This window comes from Gossypium raimondii, chromosome 4 (genome assembly GCF_025698545.1).
Source record: "Gossypium raimondii isolate GPD5lz chromosome 4, ASM2569854v1, whole genome shotgun sequence".
In the NCBI taxonomy this organism is placed as follows: Eukaryota; Viridiplantae; Streptophyta; class Magnoliopsida; order Malvales; family Malvaceae; genus Gossypium; species Gossypium raimondii.
The window spans coordinates 40603183-40621302 of record NC_068568.1 but is presented as its reverse complement, the minus strand read 5'-3'; the positions used below and the strand labels follow the sequence as shown (position 1 = coordinate 40621302).

General features: G+C 34.0%; 2 protein-coding genes and 1 non-coding gene across 8 annotated transcripts; all 3 read right to left on the bottom strand.

Moving 5' to 3' along the window:
- Positions 1-1208: 1208 nt before the first annotated feature.
- LOC128040674 (U5 spliceosomal RNA) lies at positions 1209-1326 on the bottom strand. Its single transcript, XR_008195480.1, has one exon. It is a non-coding gene; the product is annotated as a U5 spliceosomal RNA (small nuclear RNA).
- Positions 1327-1988: 662 nt separating this feature from the next.
- On the bottom strand, positions 1989-7789 carry LOC105779819 (protein-tyrosine-phosphatase MKP1). 6 transcript variants are annotated; one of them, XM_012603753.2, is made up of 6 exons: positions 7634-7789; positions 7349-7404; positions 4533-7113; positions 3404-3587; positions 2347-2815; positions 1989-2236 (listed from the first exon to the last, which is right to left on the bottom strand). In XM_012603753.2, exons 3-4 carry the CDS (start codon positions 7029-7031, stop codon positions 3531-3533), a joined length of 2556 nt encoding a protein of 851 aa, XP_012459207.1. In that variant the 5' UTR covers positions 7032-7113; positions 7349-7404; positions 7634-7789; the 3' UTR covers positions 1989-2236; positions 2347-2815; positions 3404-3530. The 6 variants fall into 6 exon arrangements, with proteins under 6 accessions (XP_012459207.1, XP_012459208.1, XP_012459210.1 ...); XM_012603754.2 differs by having other exon boundaries at positions 2475-2815; XM_012603756.2 differs by having other exon boundaries at positions 2586-2815.
- A 2221-nt stretch (positions 7790-10010) lies between these two features.
- Positions 10011-17671, bottom strand: LOC105780330 (beta-hexosaminidase 1). The gene is made up of 15 exons (XM_012604590.2): positions 17187-17671; positions 17006-17089; positions 16172-16207; positions 15765-15876; positions 15609-15679; positions 15343-15473; positions 14811-14827; positions 14346-14394; positions 13879-13979; positions 13246-13305; positions 12470-12503; positions 12186-12284; positions 11615-11674; positions 11257-11507; positions 10011-10466 (listed from the first exon to the last, which is right to left on the bottom strand). The coding sequence occupies exons 1-15, from the start codon at positions 17544-17546 to the stop codon at positions 10291-10293; spliced, it is 1641 nt and encodes a 546-aa protein (XP_012460044.1). The 5' UTR covers positions 17547-17671; the 3' UTR covers positions 10011-10290.
- Between the last annotated feature and the right edge of the window lie 449 nt (positions 17672-18120).

Here is an 18120-nt window from a genome sequence, read left to right as displayed (position 1 = left end):
AATTTTTTTGAATTTTTAAAATTTTATATTATAGAAGTATTATGAAAATTCTCATAGAATTTTAAAATTAATATTTTCCTTGATATGTTCATGTCTGTTCTATAGTCCATATTTGGTGTTCATGATTACCCTCTACAAGTAAATCATAGATGATTAATTTATATATTTATTCTATCTTATATTTAAAATAGGGGTAAATATCAAAATTATATATGAACTTTGATTCGATGTTCAATGTTATATATAAATTTTGATTTTGTGCAATTTATACACAATTTTAATTTGATTCAAATTTCACAAACCATTAGCAACATTACCAAATTAGTACAATTTTACGTTGATATTTGCATTTACTAACAATTATATTTATCCAATATGAAAATAAATGTATGTATTTATTTCTTTAAATGTTAAAATTAAATCAAAATTAAAGTTTCATACATATATATGAACCACAATTCTAGTTTCATTCGTCTAATTACATTAAACTAACGTTCATGTATCAAATTGCACATTAAATCTAAGCTTGTATATAAATATGATACTTATCCCTTAAAAGTATAATCATGTTGATATCACGAATTAATTGAACACTAGCTCAATAAAAAAATAACTAACAAAAATTTCTATTCATAAAGTAACAAATACAACTACAATAGTGTTATTATTTTCTTATATTATTATATAAAATATATAAATAATTATTTAAAACTTAAATAAAATTACACGATGAAGATTTCAAAGTAGATATTATGATTTTCAATTTTACTATTCCAATTCCAGCAAAAACAATATGACATTTTATACCATACTCTAGAAATATTAAAATGCGGAGACCAGAAATTTATTATACATCTTACATGCAATGTCGTAATAAAATCCCAACATGAAAAAGTATTCATTTATTAAAAATAAATAGTATTAATACTTCTAAAATGTTTTTTTTTTAATGCTGATACTTTTAAAAACTACTTGAAAATCATTCTCATAAAAATAAATGAATCAAATTAGACGGTAAGATTTGAAAATAAATTAAAAAAGATCATCCTGGTAGCCATTCTCCTCCAGTGAGACTGGTGTTGCGTTCAAAAGGTTGCCAACTAACAGTTGTGTCCATTACCTTTACTTCTTTTTGTCGTGTAACTTTTGAACAAAATAATATGTTGCTGCAGGCTAAAACCGAAAACTTTTAAACTATGAATTGTTGGGCCCGTTCTCGAAAAACCGGCCCTCCAAAAATAGGCGTATGCCGTTTTAGGCGACGACCACACGGTATTCTTTAGTAAAAGGCGAAAGAATAGTTCGCTCTGTGCCCATCGCACGGCTCCGTGAGATTTCAGAGCATACTCGGGCTTTAATTTATAAAGGCACTTGGGATGCACTTGCTTGTCGCTTTGCGATGTGGGATTATTGCCTTAAAAACTTCAGCCCGCCTCCTTTCAACTCTTTCTAGTTTTTATGCTTTTAAAGTTTTAGTTCCATTTGATGGAATGGAAAGGGTTGCTTGAAGCTTTGTATTAGCATTAGTTTAGAGTGGGATCTCTACTAACAAAAACATGACCTTCTGTAATAACACCATTTAATGCTAATAGTACTGCTTTTGATTCATTAGATCATCGGTCTTTCTAATATTTTAAATCTATATTCTTTAATACTTAAATTTTTAAAAATAAAAAAATTTATTATAAAACTTCAAAATTAATTTAAAAACAAAATTTTGTAAACCAAATTAATTATACTTTATTATTATCGCAACTTATTTAATAAAAACCAAACCGAAACCTTTGGCAAGTTTAATCAAACCTTCTACCACTGATCTTGAACAAGGATCCGTATCAAACTTAAACAAGTTCAATTCCTTAAACCTAATGGACAAGTATGATGCCCAAAATGTTGCAGATTATCATCTTTGGTTCTTTATATATAAAATCAAAATTGCAGAACAAATATCATATATATTAAGCGAGAGAGAAATAAGCAATACCCAGTTTAAGAATCCAACATTTGCCATAGAAAGTTCATGCTAAAGAGTATTGAATTGAACAGTTTTGAGAAACGAAATGATGTTGCAGGCACAAGGGAAATTACAGTGAATCTATTGAGGCTGGAATGGATAACTAAGATTTTAAGAATTTGATTCTAATAACACTGAATATACAATAACTGTCTATCGAAACAAATGATTATCAGTTACGATGGTGCTGTACAACCAGGCGAATTCCGACATGGTAGCTACCTGCAAACATCCAAAGACAAACAGTGAAACAAACTGATAATGTGAAAAACATGCAAGGCTAGATTTGTTAACGACTGCATGCAATGCAAGTAATTTCCACCTATTGTAACCTGATTGTATGATAACGAAGCTCAACTCTATAAAATTTTCCAGAAACCCAGGTTCTTGGTCACCCTACTTCAACATCAGTACAGTGAACAATCGACCTTCAAATACAAAAAAGTGTGCAAGTGTTTACCCAGCAGTGGATTGAGCCAAAACAATAAAATTATGGCAGCCAGAGGACACTGTAATGGGACATCCAGGGAAATCACATTTACTATGGTGTCACCAAGGTCCTGACTCTTACATGCACTAAGCTTCAGCATATATAGCGTGAAACTCCCAATTTGTCAAATTACATGCTTTGAGCCCCTCCCTCCCCCGGTCTCTAAAGCATAGTTTCTTAGATAACACATGCCGACTGACATCTTGCTTGCATTCTCTTCATGCTCTATAACTGAAGTCTACTTAAAATGAACTAAAAACAACCAACAGGATCTGATCTTCACATGGACTTCCCTTGTAGCTGAATGACATCTGAAAGTAACAAGTAATATGGATAAAAACCTGCAGGGGACTATGCTGGCACAATCGAAAGTTGTGCATAGATCATATTCATGTTTTTATGTTAACAATGGAAGGGTCACGCAAGAATTTAGCCCTCAAATAAACACCAAAAATGATTGCAAAGAAGCAAAAACAGAACAAGTTTTCCTGTTGATCTATCACTCTAATGATCAATTGTAGCCTACAAAGCCATAAGAAAAACAATGTTGTAGAATATCTGCAAACATTTAAACCTAGTTGAAATATGAGTTAAAATCCCTGAATGCAGCAGATGGCTGGAAGAGTGGTGCATAATTGAACCATATCAACCTGCAAAAAAGCTGCTATGCCAACTACAGCACCTAGCTATGTACTCAGACTCCGATGTATCGGGCACAGATATTTTGAAAGTTTTCCAAGATTTCCATGTCTTAAGAGTGTTTCTTTTGGAGAATCATGCATTGAACATGATTATGGGCACAAAAACTTCAAGGAAAATGAAGACTCGGAGCAACAGAGGTATCTTGCTGGAAATTTACATTGCCAATAAGAAACAACAGAAAAAAAAGGGCTACCTACCTCATTGGTTTTCCCATGGGAATTATGCCTGATGCCTGAAATTCCACAGCAAAAATAAGCCATTTGAAGAGACAAAAGATAATCTATGAACTATTGGCCTGCAGATATATCCTAGATTGCAGTAAAGCTACAATGTCCTCAGCAACATAAGAAATTCCATTGGTTCTTCATCTTCTTTGACAATCTGCAAATAGTAAATATCAAGGTACATATAGAAGGTTAAAAGGCAATATAACAGAACAAATCAAAATCAAACGAAATACGTTGCAAAACAGAGGTCATAGATGACTTTTAGAAATTTCTTTTATAGAGGTAAATAAGCTTTCCGCCTCGACAGATGCATCCAGAGAAAGACAAGTGAACATCGAGGAATAAAAATCCAGAACGGGAAACCACCGTTGGCTACACGTCGAACCAGTCAAACACCGATAAAACTAGATTGGACAGGTAAAAAACTGGTTTCTTATAAATCCATTTTCCCTGAATATTTTATTTGTAATGAATGAGATTTACAACTTTAAAATTTAATCTCTTAGTTCTATATTAAAGATATTAACATCAAGCTAAATGTAATTTTTGTTAATTCTTAATTATTTTTATAATTTATTTTACATTAAATAAAGGTTAAAAGCATTTAAACATTGAAAAATAAAGAAAACATCAAACCGCTTGGTTCAACCATGAACTGAAGGTCTGACTGGTTCAACATTTTGTCCGGTTTTTTTAACATTGGTGAAAATCTCAGAATAATTTACACTGGCATAAGCATAACTAGAACCTTAAATTGATATTCTGAATAGCATATCCATTCCCGTAAAAAAAATCTATGACATTGGTCCAATGCTTGATTAAAAATAATCAAGCAGGCAGCTTGACATATTTAGTTAAAGTCAACAAATCAAACATGTATGTAGTTTCTACTTTTAAATGACAAGAATTAAGGTATGATATTTCAGACACATCTTATGGTATGATATTTTTGAACATAGATATACGGTTGTTAGTGCTTCAATCTTATTAAAAATCTAAAATCAGAAGCAAACATATCATAATATATAACATAAATCTGTACATAAACATGGGAACAAGGCGCAAATAATATAATGTAGAAAACTTCAACATTCCGTACCTTAACAGGGGTATCATTCGGAAGACCCACTTTTGTGAGTACATCATAAGCAACTTGGTTCCAGTCGATATCTTCTCTATCCCCTACCACTCTGCTGCTATCTAGTTGGTTTGATCTTTTTTCAAGATGAAAGGATCTTCCTATCCAAAAATATAGAATCCTATCTTTGTTTTCGTCTACAGCTGCAGTCGGCAAAAAAATTGCAAAAGCGGACTTTGAATCTAGATCACTTCTAGTAAAATTTGTCATCTTCTCTATACTGGGCCAGTGGCATACTAAAGGCTGAACTACACCTGTGCAAGCTGGAATAATTTCCTCCATCCTGTTTGGAACAGCAGACAGGAGACCATCCTGAGGAGGATGGTTTCTTGGACTTTCACAACAACTATTAACAAAAGTAGATTCAGAATCATGTTGGCCAACATTAGCTAGTCTACCTGGGGATATCTTCAAACCAGAACCTTGAACCAAAATATCCCTACCATTTCTAACACCACGCTTGGAGTCAAAGACAATTTCAATATCTGATTCACATGATGAGCTGGTATTGTTATCTATCCGAACCCCATCTTGCTTAACAAGAAAACATGACCGATCGTTTGTTTCTCTTATACTATCGCTCATCACTGGCAGCTTGAGAGACTTTGACAAACTACCTCGGCGTTCAGCAAGGGAAGGTGAAACCTTTTTTAGAGGTGAAAATGCAGATTTTGAACAAGGTTGAGAAGTGAGATTGACACTGGCAATTTCTGAGCTATTAATTTTGGGGTGCAGAGAACTTCGGGATGAAATGAGAGACAAATTAGAAAAGTTAGACAAAGTCGAAGAAACCGGAAGAGAATACAAAACAGCTGAAGGTGAATCCAGAGAGGATTCAGAAAAGTACTTTGAGCAAGTACTGGAATCGGAAGAGATGGAATCTGGAGAGAGATAAGGAGGTGAGGAAGAAGAAGACGAAGAGGATGATGCCGATGACGGTGATGATGCATGAACTACCATCATGGAATCTGAATAAACCCTGGAGAGTAATATCTTCGGTGCCGAGACAAACTCCTTCATTATGCCAGAGGCAAACTTACGTCGAAGCATACTCCAACTGCTTTCTCTTGCAGGAAGGTGGGTTTCATGTTCATTCTCGGATGAAGCAAATGGAGGGACAAAGCCACCCTTTATAGCCTTCTGAAAAATCTCGAAATCAACATTATACGCATCCACTTTCCTCTCACCCAAGCAAATTTTAATTGCCGACTCCCCTACCTCAACTTTGTTTCCAGATTTATCCATCAATGGTAGAAAGTTTGAAAATGCATTCCAAAAATAAGCCGGTTCTTCTCCTTCCTTGATCACTATTACCGGTCCCTGCACTCTCTCATACCGAACAATCTGACAAACAGCACCTCGCACATCTCTTTCCATGATAGATTCACAGTTTTTACCAATCCAAATATATATTGCAGAAGGTATATGAACAATAAATGCACCTCGAGAATCTAGACCCGAAGGAGATGGATCATTCAGCATTTTAGGGACTAGGTGCAAAGGATCATAAGGAGAATGAGGTGCAATTCTATACATTCTCAACAAGGAACTAGGGCTCAAAGGGAATGCATGGACCCTCTTTTGGCACTGTAACAACTGGCAAGCGAAACCCATATTTGGATCAGCAATTCCTCTTGCAGCCTTTACATACTGAAAGGCATCATCGAAACTCTGTCCCTCTCTCCACATAAGATATGCTATCACCAATGATGTGGACCTCGATACCCCCTGGCAGCAATGAACGAAAACCCTTCCACCCAGTTCCCGAACATCCTCAAAATAATCAAAAACATCATAAAGTATGCTAGTAATATCTTCCGATGGACTATCTTGCAACCACAAAGTTCTGTACACAAAATCAGCCTTGAAATACTCTGGACAAACAAACCCAACACAATTTAAAACATGAGTAATACCATTCTTTTTAAGTATTTCCCTGTCCTTTGCAACAGCATCTCCACCAAGATAAATATGTTCTGCCACTTTCGAGCATTCTTTATCAAAGAAAGCAATCTTATCCCTCTTTACAAGCCCGCCATTCTTATCATTATTCCGCTGAATTGATGATAAATCAAGCTTTAACCTCTCCCCACTCTTGTTCCCACTTGGGGTTGGCGGTTGTGGCCACTCACCAAGGTCATCAGAACCGGCCTTCGGCCACTCATCCAAACTCCTTCGTGCAATTGACAGTGGCTGCAAAGGTGGCAAACATGACCTGGCCTTACAATTCTGTTGAGAACGCGGAGTTAAAGGAGGAGGAGGAAACCGGCGAGTTTGCCCATTATTAATACCATCATTACCATTAGAACCTGCTCCTAGATCTTTGTCCTCAGTTAAGGGAATTTGACCACTCGTCCGGGAAGAGGACCACGAAGCTGAACGCCAAAACATTTTTCGCGAGCTTGAAAGCTGGCACGATGGAGCCCTAGGACTAGCAGGAGGATCCTCTTTGCCCACCATTTCCACTTTACAATATGAACCTTCAGTAATATTTCGAAAGAAACACAAAATTGCAACAAAGCCCTACTCCTTATTCACAATGCTGCCACCATTATAAATACCTCAATAAGCTCATCAAACATATATGACCCAAATCCTAAATCCTAATAAAACCCCTAAATTTTACCCACTTTCACCATGACTACTTTCAATAATTCAATATAAATCTAAGGCAAAATATGGAACCCTATAGAAAAAATCCAACTTCGAATTTAAAAAAGAAAAAAAAAACACCCTTACTTGAAAGGACGAGTAGAGATAGTAGAAGTTGAACTAACCCCAATATGTGAAGAAATCAAAAACCCATATCAGATCAACCATGAAGAACAGGTCACTGCAAATGCAAAAAAAAAAAAAAGAGTAAATCAAAATCCCATCTTAAAAAATACAAATACAGAAAAAGAAATAAAGAAGCAAAAGAATCAATATAAAGCAAATTAATCAAAAAAGAAACAGAAAATGGAAACCCCAATCTGTAAATCTAGCTGGGTATGTTTAGAAACAAAAGATTAAAAATAATAAAATTAAAAGAAAGAAGTATGAAATAAGGCCACAAGACTCACAGGGAAGTGAAAGGAAGATGAAGAAGAAGCCATGGAAAGAGAGAGAGAGAGAGGGAAAAAATAATAAAAATGAAAAAGAGGAAAAGGAAGAGTGATGAAGCGATGATAGCAGTCTTTTTCAATAATTTTCTTTTCTTTATTTATTTGACTCTCTGTGTGTTTGAGGGAGTGAGAACTTTTAATGGTGTTTATATATTATTTTCAGGGTTAAAATATCACGTCAGTCCTTTTATTTTGACAAAATTTAAGATTTAAATCCTATATTTTAAAAGTCTAAAATGTAGTATTTTTACTTTTTAATGCAATTATTAAAATTATAAGTAAATTTTATCAAAATTTCGAATTTTTAACTTTTATATAGATATGAAATTTCAAGACTTATTTTAGAGGAGTCCAATATTTGATTTTTTTTTTTAAATATTATGCATTGAATAATTGAATTCGGAATGGGTTTCAATTATTTCAACCTTAAAAAACAGATCTTTTTCCTATGTTTTCTTATTACCTATATTTATGACGGAATTAAAACTTAATTAAACTTTAGCTGTCCCTTCTTCTATGCCTTCCTGTTTTTGCATGTTCAACCATTCCTGCCAAAAACTATGCAACTCAAACTTGCTCATATTTTATTCATTTATAGGTAAATTACGAAAAAGGTCACTTTATTTGCCTCAGCTTACATTTCAGTTATTTATGTTTGAAACGTTATGTTTTAGTCACTAATGTCATCGTGTTGTAACATTTTAGTCACTGAGCCGATAATTGTCGTTAACAATGTAACAACAAGCTAGCCTAGCATGTTAAATTATCATTTTAGATTAAATTATAAAATTGGTCCTTATATTTTTTTCGTTTTGAGCAATTTTATTTCTTTTATGTTCTTTGAACTTTTTTTTCTTGATTTTCCATTCTCTTCTTCTTCTCCCTTTGTTTTTCTCCCATCTCTATTTCTTTTAACATAGTTTTTTTATGTTTTCTATTTGTTAAAACTAGTACCTATACTTTTATTTTTTAAACAATTTAATTTTTTTCTTTTTATTTGTTTATTTTAATTTTTTCTTCCTTTTATTTTCTCTCTTTTCATATTCCACGTAATCTCTACCCACCAAATAAACCAATTCCTTATTTTTTTTCACATTATTTCTAAATTGAATTTCACTCAAAATCAAATACCAATAATTTTAATTAAATCTCAATTTGAATATAACCTAATTTTAAAATTAAAATTGGATCTAACTAATCAATACAAAAATCATATCACTAATTAAATCTAAACATAAATTGAATTATTTATATTCAAAATATTTTTTTTCGGTTTTCAAATGTTTACAGAATCGTATGAATTATTCATTTTCTTTCCTTTTATTTTCTGATGAATAAAATTAAGCAAACGATAAAATTGATCTAAACCTTCTTGGATATTCCCAAGCAAGCTTGATTGGAAGTCAAGCATGGATGAATTGAAGAGAGAAATGGACATTGGAAGCAAACTAGTTTGGATAAAGTTGAAGGTAAGTTCCGTATGGTGGTTGGATAGATAAGGTGGTCGTGGGGGTTTGTTAGGAGGTTGAGGGAACGGGTTCAAAAAACTTTGTTGAGGGTATATTGTCATAAGTCACAACTAGCGAGGTCTTCGAGTGAGGCGAACTTATGGACTAGGTCATTGAGGGATTCAAATTGGTTCGTTAAAGCAGTGATGGATGATGCGGTTTGTAAATGTGGGGTAAGAATATGCGAAACAAGTTTTATTTTGGTTTAAGCTTTCGCCTTTTCTTTTTTCATAAACATAAATAAGTTTTAACAAATGGAAAACATAGAAAAATTATGTTAAAAGAAATAGAGAAAGAAAAGGAAAAGTTAAAAGAATATAAAAGAAAAAAATTTAATATTCAAAATGAAAAAATTTGAGAACCAATTGTATAATCCGTTACACCGTTAACGATAATTAACAGCTCAGTAACTAAAATATTACAACATGATAATGTAAGTGACTACAATATAACCTGAGGTAAAAAGTGACTATTTTGATAGTTTACCATTTATTTATTCATCGTGATAATTGTATTATATACTGTCTAGCAGGTTTTTTTCGAAATCAAAATATTCACTATCGATAGTAAGCACTGACCATGAAATATACTCAATTTTCATGAATAAGAATCAAATCTCCGACCACATAATTTAAGAGCAAGTTCAGCCACCATAATGTCAGCTTTTATGAAATCACATTTCGTGCCATAATCGATCAACATGTTTAATTTCCAAGTAAAACACATAACCACACCCGTAACTCTGATCAAAGTCCGAATAACATAGCTTACTGATGGCAAGTTGCAGAAAAGATTTTATCTATGAAGTTTATACCATGGAGATAAACTAGTCAAACACAAACAGGTACAAATTTAAATTAAGTGTGATAATCACAACATCAAACTAAAATATACCACAAGATGAATGAACACCAGTTGATTGTTCTAAAACACCGAAAATGTGGCGATTTAAGCTTTTGAATGTACTTTTGACGTATACATGAGCAAATCAGATGAGATAAACACCAATGGACTGTCTGTAAACACAGAAAATGCGGCTACTTTCAACATATACAAGAGCAGATACAGGCAGTTCTAGAGCAATCCGACTAGTAATGAACTGAGGAACTATTGCTCGTAGCATGATCCGGCACCAATTGGAGGTTGTCGAGCGTATTTGTTTGTGACGGGAGCAGCTTGAACCCCGCGCCTATTCAATAGGCATCTGAAGAAATGAAGCCGTGGTAATATGGTTAAAGTAATGTTTCGTGCAGATACAGCCTCCCTTTTGCTCCACAACCGCTCTGTAGGAAGACAATTCGAAGCAAATGGCATCATTCAAAATAAGAACCAAGCAATGAAGAAGCAGAGTAAGTAAACCGATCGTGTCCATGTTAGTTTAACCATTGAGTCCGACATGATATGCGGAAATACGAAATTTAGTTGCTTGCCCTAAATGCTTAATTGCGTCTAAACCAATCTATGTTGAATGCAGCCAAATACGAGATGCTAAAAAGGGTGATTTAGTTATAGTTATCTAATATGCATATTTTGGAAGCCATTAATCATTACAAGGGATGAACGAATGAGGTTAACAGGCAGAAATCCGAGCATTTGGTTTCACCTGTATGGCATGAACATCAAAAAGAGAAGTGATACAGAATCGAAAGTCATAATTCGAAATGGTTAGGACACATAAGAGAAAAATATTCAGCATTCCAAAACAGTTTAAATAAATTTCTTTTGGTCCAAACATTATAAATCACACATGTTTTACCTATGACATATCCTTTAACATGTATATCGAAGAGCGAAATTGACAGCGTGGGTCAAAAAACTCCCAAATAAGTAATCGCTAATTTTATTGTACCCTATGGATGGCACCTATTAAAATTATGCTTTTAAGATCTTTTACATCCTTTGCTTGATATTTACTTGTTCGTGTTTTGGGTCAAGATGGGGTATTGGTGGAGAAAAAGAGGAACTCATCACGGAAAAGAAAAAGCAAGACTCGAGCATTTATGTTTTAAGATGATAATGACTTCAAATAAATACTCAGGTTTTAATAACTTTTTCTTGAAGCATATAACGTACCTGCTGCAGCAGCAGCTCGAGGCCATATTGTTTGCTGAACATCTGATGTATCAGCTGTCTCGCCCCACATGCAAACTTCACCTCCTAGAACAAGGTTTTGCTCGGACACATTATTTATGCCTTCTAGTGGCTCAGCACTATAGACTTCATTCCAAGGAACATCCAGATGATCAAGATACCAAGCACCTTGATTGCTGAAAATGCATCTGAATCCTTTTGCAACAGCCTTCGGACAAACCCCGGGACCCAACCTAGCATTTTATATCAAATCATTCGGGCGTGAAATTTAAAGTAACAACTCTTGGATGAGAACCTTTTCAGTCAAAATAAAAAGGAAAAAAAAGGGTCTAAAACTCACCAGTTGTGCACAATAGTTCGTGGATTAAGCTTTGACGGAAAAGAATTGAAGGTTTCTTCCCTGAAAAGAAGAATTGTCAGATTCTTCAGATACAAGGAAAAGATGAGAAAAATAATCTTTTGATGGCTGAACATTATATTTACTTAAGCAAGCTTATAGAAATAACATCTTGGTTTCATCATAAGTTACTCGGACTTAGGTGTGAGTGTTAGACATAAATGTGTATGTTCACAATTTTCTAAGTTATTTTTTCCATATATTTATAGGGTCTTATCCCTGTAAGCCATATCCATGTCCAGCAATGCATCAGGTACGGGTGCTAGACAGAGGTACTTACAAAAAAGTGAAGAGTCAGAGCAGCATAGGTTTCATCTCATGCATGTTTTTAAGATTTTAGGTAATTTACTTTATATTTATTTTGCTATATCCGAAAACTTTTATGTTATCGTATTGAGAACTTAATGAGAAGAAGTGAGGCTAGACAGAATAGCTTTCCATGGACGAAAAACCCAAACCGGAAGTCATTCTTAGAACATTAAACAGCAATCGTAGGGTATGGATACAGACATACCAGTTGACAGGCGTCCAGTTTTTTGAGATTGCGATTTCTTGAGCCTTGAGTACAAAATATTGATAAGCATCTTTAGCAGTCATGTTTTGGTCATTGAGCCTGCAATTCGTTTTCATTGGATTAATGGTTTATAAGACGGCACAGCTTGAAGCAAAAGGTTACAGTTAATCCCAGTATTACAACATTGAATGGCTAAAGTATCATCAAGTTCAATTTATGTAGAAGTTACTCCAAACATGAATCAGCATACAAGTACTGATCAACAAGAAGAGTTGGGCACGTACCACTGCTTTATGTGTGGAGTAGAGGTCCAGCAATCTGTCAAAATAATTATTATCAATATTAATAAACTTCATATAGGGAGAATAAAATGCATAACCGAGCATCGAAATAACAACAAACAGAGTAGAAAAAAGAAGTCCACTCATTTATATAAGCAAAGCCGCATCAGAAAATCAAACTGTTCATTTCATGCTTTTAAACATAAAATTAAGTTGATGACAATGAACAGCCTTTACTCATAGACTTGCACTTGATAATCACTTAAATGCTTTGTCTCTAGTGAGAAGATAAACATACAAGATTTAGGGTGAAACAGTGATGAATTATCAATCTAAAATTTTAAAGAAAAGGATAAATTTAAAAGATTTCAAAGACTTTACGAGCACACGTATAGTTTAAATTACATGGTTTGTATCATAGTATCATGGTCTAGCGTGCTATGTTGTTCCCACTCTTTTTCTTCAATCATCCATGTTCAACACTCGTGGCCAATGGATATGTGAATATAGGTATAGAGATATGACTCCAAATACATGAAAAAACTTAGGAAAAATTAAAAATACCTGTGTCAGACATATATCCAACCTGACACTTACAATTGAGTCCAAGTAACTTTGCATGCACATATATAATGAATCTTAGCAGACAGCACTCAAAATCGAAAGAAGTTCAGTGAAAAAATTTGCTTTCAATCTAAAAAGTGGGAAGAACACAGTCGCATTATTAACAAAGAGAAAGCAGAAATGCCTGTTAACAAGAAGAAATCAAATCTACCAACCTGTATGAACCTCATCTCCACCCAAGTGGAAAAGCTCAAATGGGAAAATTTTTCTCATCTCTGTAAAACAAAAACTTCAATCATAACTAGATAGCAAATGGGAAAGGTAACTGTTACTAATTAGAGCATCCGTGTGCGATATGTGTCCGTAACAAGTAGGGTAGTACCTACGGTGATCAGCAAAACTGAAATATGTGCTTCTTTCAGTTTTCATTATATTCAAGGTTTACTTCTTTCATAATTTTTTTTAAAAGAAAGGTACTTAACCTGAATTAACGATGTAAATAGTTATATCAGGGATAAAATGTTTCAGATTATCAAGACAGCATGAAGTTATTCCAATACATAGGATTCATGACCTAAAACTGAAGCTCGACAAAATTTGACTTGGTTAACTAGATGTGTTGACAGTTGACTGCAACTTTACTGAAAAATAGCCGTCTATGCCTATAGGTGAACCAACCAACTCGATGATAACTAATCTGCTTTGATAGGATTTACAGAATAACATAAAGAACAAAACTATTATTCTTATCAGTAGCATATCTGAAAGATTATTGTCAATCCACAAAACTAGCACAGATGCGGACTAGGACTTACACTACCAAGGGAAAGGCTTTTGCAGATCTTAACCTGATAGAATGCCAGAAATCAAATCAAAAGTAAAACTTTTTGAAACGTCAAGTGGTTCTCTGCAGGTAGAAGAAGGCCAAAGATCAGGGTACCCAGCTCCCCTACAGAAGACAAAGTAAGATTAAATCCGGGTTTAAGAAATAAGTGAACAAGGAAAATAAAGCCAGCATGCAAATTAAGATAAAACTTTTCCATTTCTTTTATTGAAATGAAATTAAAGAGTAGAAATAGGAAATATTTCATATTACCAGCCTTTCAAGATACATTACAGTTGGATAGGTTTAGCTAAGAAACTATGTCCTTCTTATTGCATGATTACGAGAAAAAAAAAACGAAAAGTGTCAAGAAGATTCAACTGCCTCATGATGAATTTCCTAGTGGAAATACTCAAAAGAGAAAAAAGTTTTATGTACTCAGAGTCCTATCGTATAAGGCTAAGATAATACTGGCATTACAAAGCAACTTACCATGACTCTGCATGCCCAGGAACATCTACTTCTGCCATTATGTGGATGCCTGCCATACATCATAAGAAATAATAAGAAAACTTATCTTCAGTATAGACAGCATGAGACCGGCAGTCTTATTAATTGTTTTAATTAGTTGCACTATGCTTTTATTTCTAAATTGGATTAAATAACAACGAATTTAATTAAAGGAAAATGGGAAGGGAAGAACTATGTTGCTCCAATTCTTCATTTTCTTGTAACACCTGTGTCTAAAGTATATCAAGACATGGATATGGAGATATGACTCCCCTAAGATCCTCCAAATACATGAAAGAACTTTTAAAAAATAGAAATACCTGTGCTAGACACATATTTGAATCTGACACTCGTACCGTGTATTATAAGGGAAGAGAAATCTAGAGACCCCTAGAAAACGTTGAACATTTACTTAAATTGCCAACAAAAGTGAAAGATCAATCTCACCTCTCATTTTGGCAAAGCTTCACATTTGTGCATGAAAATATGTCCAAAAAAAAAAAAAGCACATAATTAATGTATGTTTGAGCAAGAAGCATGAAATACCAGAAGAAAGAAAATGGAGAAGCAGAGATATATATTCAGTCATAAATCTGGATAGCTAATAAATCCGAAAACTAAACTGAGAATCTTGGATAAAAGCAGTACAAAAGACGACAACTTTATCCATTGAAAGCTTTTAATTCAAAGTTTAACAACTTCAATCCAAGCTGACAACATATCACTTCTCTATATTTTTCAGACATAATTCCAGATTTTAGAGCATTTAGTTTAATCTGCTGAAAGTTCAGTTTTTACAAATCCAGGGGAAGGAGGGAACCAAATCCAGCTCTTTGAGCTAGGCTGCACAAGCATCTATCATTGTACCCAACATGCAGATGCAAAAGTTTCTTGCTTTACAGATATAAGTAAGCATAAAAACCAAAGGAATGTTTAGAAGTTAGCAAGGAACATATTCCGGGACATTTATGTATCATACCTAACAATTTCACTAGCATCCTCGATCGTATAGCGTTCCCATTTTGTATAAGCACCGTTCCACAATTTTGGATATGAGGGTACTTCTAGAGGAAATGACTCTTCATCTATGATGTGCCAATGAAGGACATTCTACTGAATGCAATCCGCAAAATCAGAATGACATGTAAAAAAAAGATGGAGCAATAATTTCGTGAGAGCTCAAATGAATTCTGACCATGAAAATATAGGATTGAACAAAAAATAACAGCTAGTAGCATTTCTTACAAGTTTGGCATAAGACATAGATTCAATTATCTGCTTAATGACATCAATCGGTAAATAGTGCCTTGATGTATCTGTAACAGATAAGCATATACAACTGAATCAAGTACTATTTCAGAAATTGTTATCTAAAGGGAAAATAATGGAAGTGAGGCTTACCAAGCATAAGCCCACGAAACGCAAACCTTGGCTTATCTTTTATGTACCATGGTGCTTTGTATATTTGCACCGACTTAGTCTCGTAATCAAAAGCACACAATTGGCTGAATGTCTGCAACATTGTAAAAGAGAAGGATGCAAGAAGAAACATAAATAAAACTTCAATGTAATGTATCACAAGCATGTGCCTTAAGGAGCAAATAAATCCCAGAAAATTTCTGAATACCAGGTAGTCATCATTATACTACATATGGTGGCGCAGAGGTGCATTAGGGAGGAATATATTTCACCCATTTATTGGTATCCCTTTGATCGACGTTTATAACCGTCACTTAAAATTGGGAAACAAACACAAAAGATTATATGCACACGATAAACAGCATATAAGTAGCAGATTGATCGCATACCTCCAACCCTCTTAAGGCACCATAAACAGTATTTGCCTGCCAAAAATACAAAGAGAGACAGAGGAGTGAATATCAGCTGTCATCACACATTTACTTCAAGATTTCAAGTTGACTCATCTTCAGAAATAGTTTAGTTCAATAGAAATGAATTTTAAACTTGAAAATTAGAAAATTCAAAACTAAGCATACATTATCCTTGCCTACTGAGGATGATTACCAGTAAGGAATGCATCTCCACAATGTATTCACACCTAGGAATGCCATACACTTATTGCACTTAAAACACCATCGAAGACACTACTAAGAAGACAAGTTATTCCAGATTTAGTGGTGAGTGTCAAATGCGGGTATTTATCTGACACAATTGTACTCAATTTTTTCTAAGTTCTTCTCCAATATTTGGAGGATTGTACTCTATACCCATGTCAGAACATGTGCCCATACACTAAACACTGCCAAAGACAATCCTAAGCACCTATGTAATCAATTTTGGATGCGGGTATGTTTCCTACACGATTATATCAAAAGTTTTCTAAGTTTTTCTATATATTTGGAGAATCATACTTCGTACCTATGTCCGAATATATGTTGGAAACAAGTGTTGGACTTATTACATACACTAAACAACCACCAAAGACACTACTAGGCACCTATGTTACCAGGACTTGATGGTCAATGTTGTATGCAGATATTTTTCCGATACCCAAGTCTGAATATGCGCAGGACACTGATAGAAACCAATGATCAAAGCTAGAAACATCTGGAAACAAAACGGAAAACATATGACCATGATCATCAATATGATAAACCTTAAAAAGCTGTCTCAAACTTTACCTCAATTGTTGCTTCTCCAACAATAGATTTCCCATCTTTCTTTGCCACAAACAAAGTATAACTTTCATCCACACCCAATTGAAGCTGCCATAATCAAACCCAAAAATGTCACCAATATATATGTATATGTATATAATGTTCAAGTGAATTTTAAAGGGCAAAAAGCAAGTTTCCAACATACCTCTTCACTGTCGGAATTCACAATGAATCTCAATTCACTAATATCATAAACAGATCTTATCCCTCTCGATTTACCAAAAAGTGAAATCCCAGAAACATGTTTGAATATAATCTTCTTATATCTCTCAAATCCTTCAATCAAAATCTTGGAGTTCCCTCCTTTTCCTAAGGCAGAGAAAGATAAAGTTGGGTCGACGGTCAAGGTTTGATTGCCAGAAGTGAACTCAGATGGCAAAGGCCAAAGATAAGTCAACGGCTCATCTAACTCAAACCCAGACTTTGAATCAACAAGGTGAGAAACCCATAATACTAATACCAAGAAACTCAGTTTATAGTGAGAATTTTGAGAAAATCGTAGCATTTTGATACTTTTTGGGAGAGAATGAAGTTGGAAGGGGTTGGTGTGGTAGACAAAGGGAGGGGATAATTTATTGTAAACTGCTGGAGTGAACTGTAAGTGGAGTTTTCTTTTTCTTTCTTTCCCTTCAGTTTCTTCGTAGTTGATGCCTTCAGACATCAGTGACAATAATTTTATTTAGGGTAAACTACTAAAATAGTCACTCTTGTTTACCCCAGTTTACATTTTAGTCACTTATGTTTTAATTGTTACATTTTAGTCACTTACATTATCTTATCGCGTTGTAGTCGTTAATTGTCGTGTTAACAGTGTAACATTAAACTGATGTGGCATGTTAAATCGTCATTTCAAATAAAAATTTTAGGTTAATTTATACAATAGTCTCCCATATTTTTTTGTTTTAAGCACTTTAAATTTTTTTTATGTTCTTTTAATTTTCCTTTATTTTTCATTTTGTTCTGCTTCTCATCCTGTTTTCCTCCCTTTTACCTTTCTTTTAATGTAGTTGTTCTATTTTTTCATTTGTTAAAACTAGGCGCTATACTTTTATTTTTTGAATAATTTTTTTTCAAGTGAG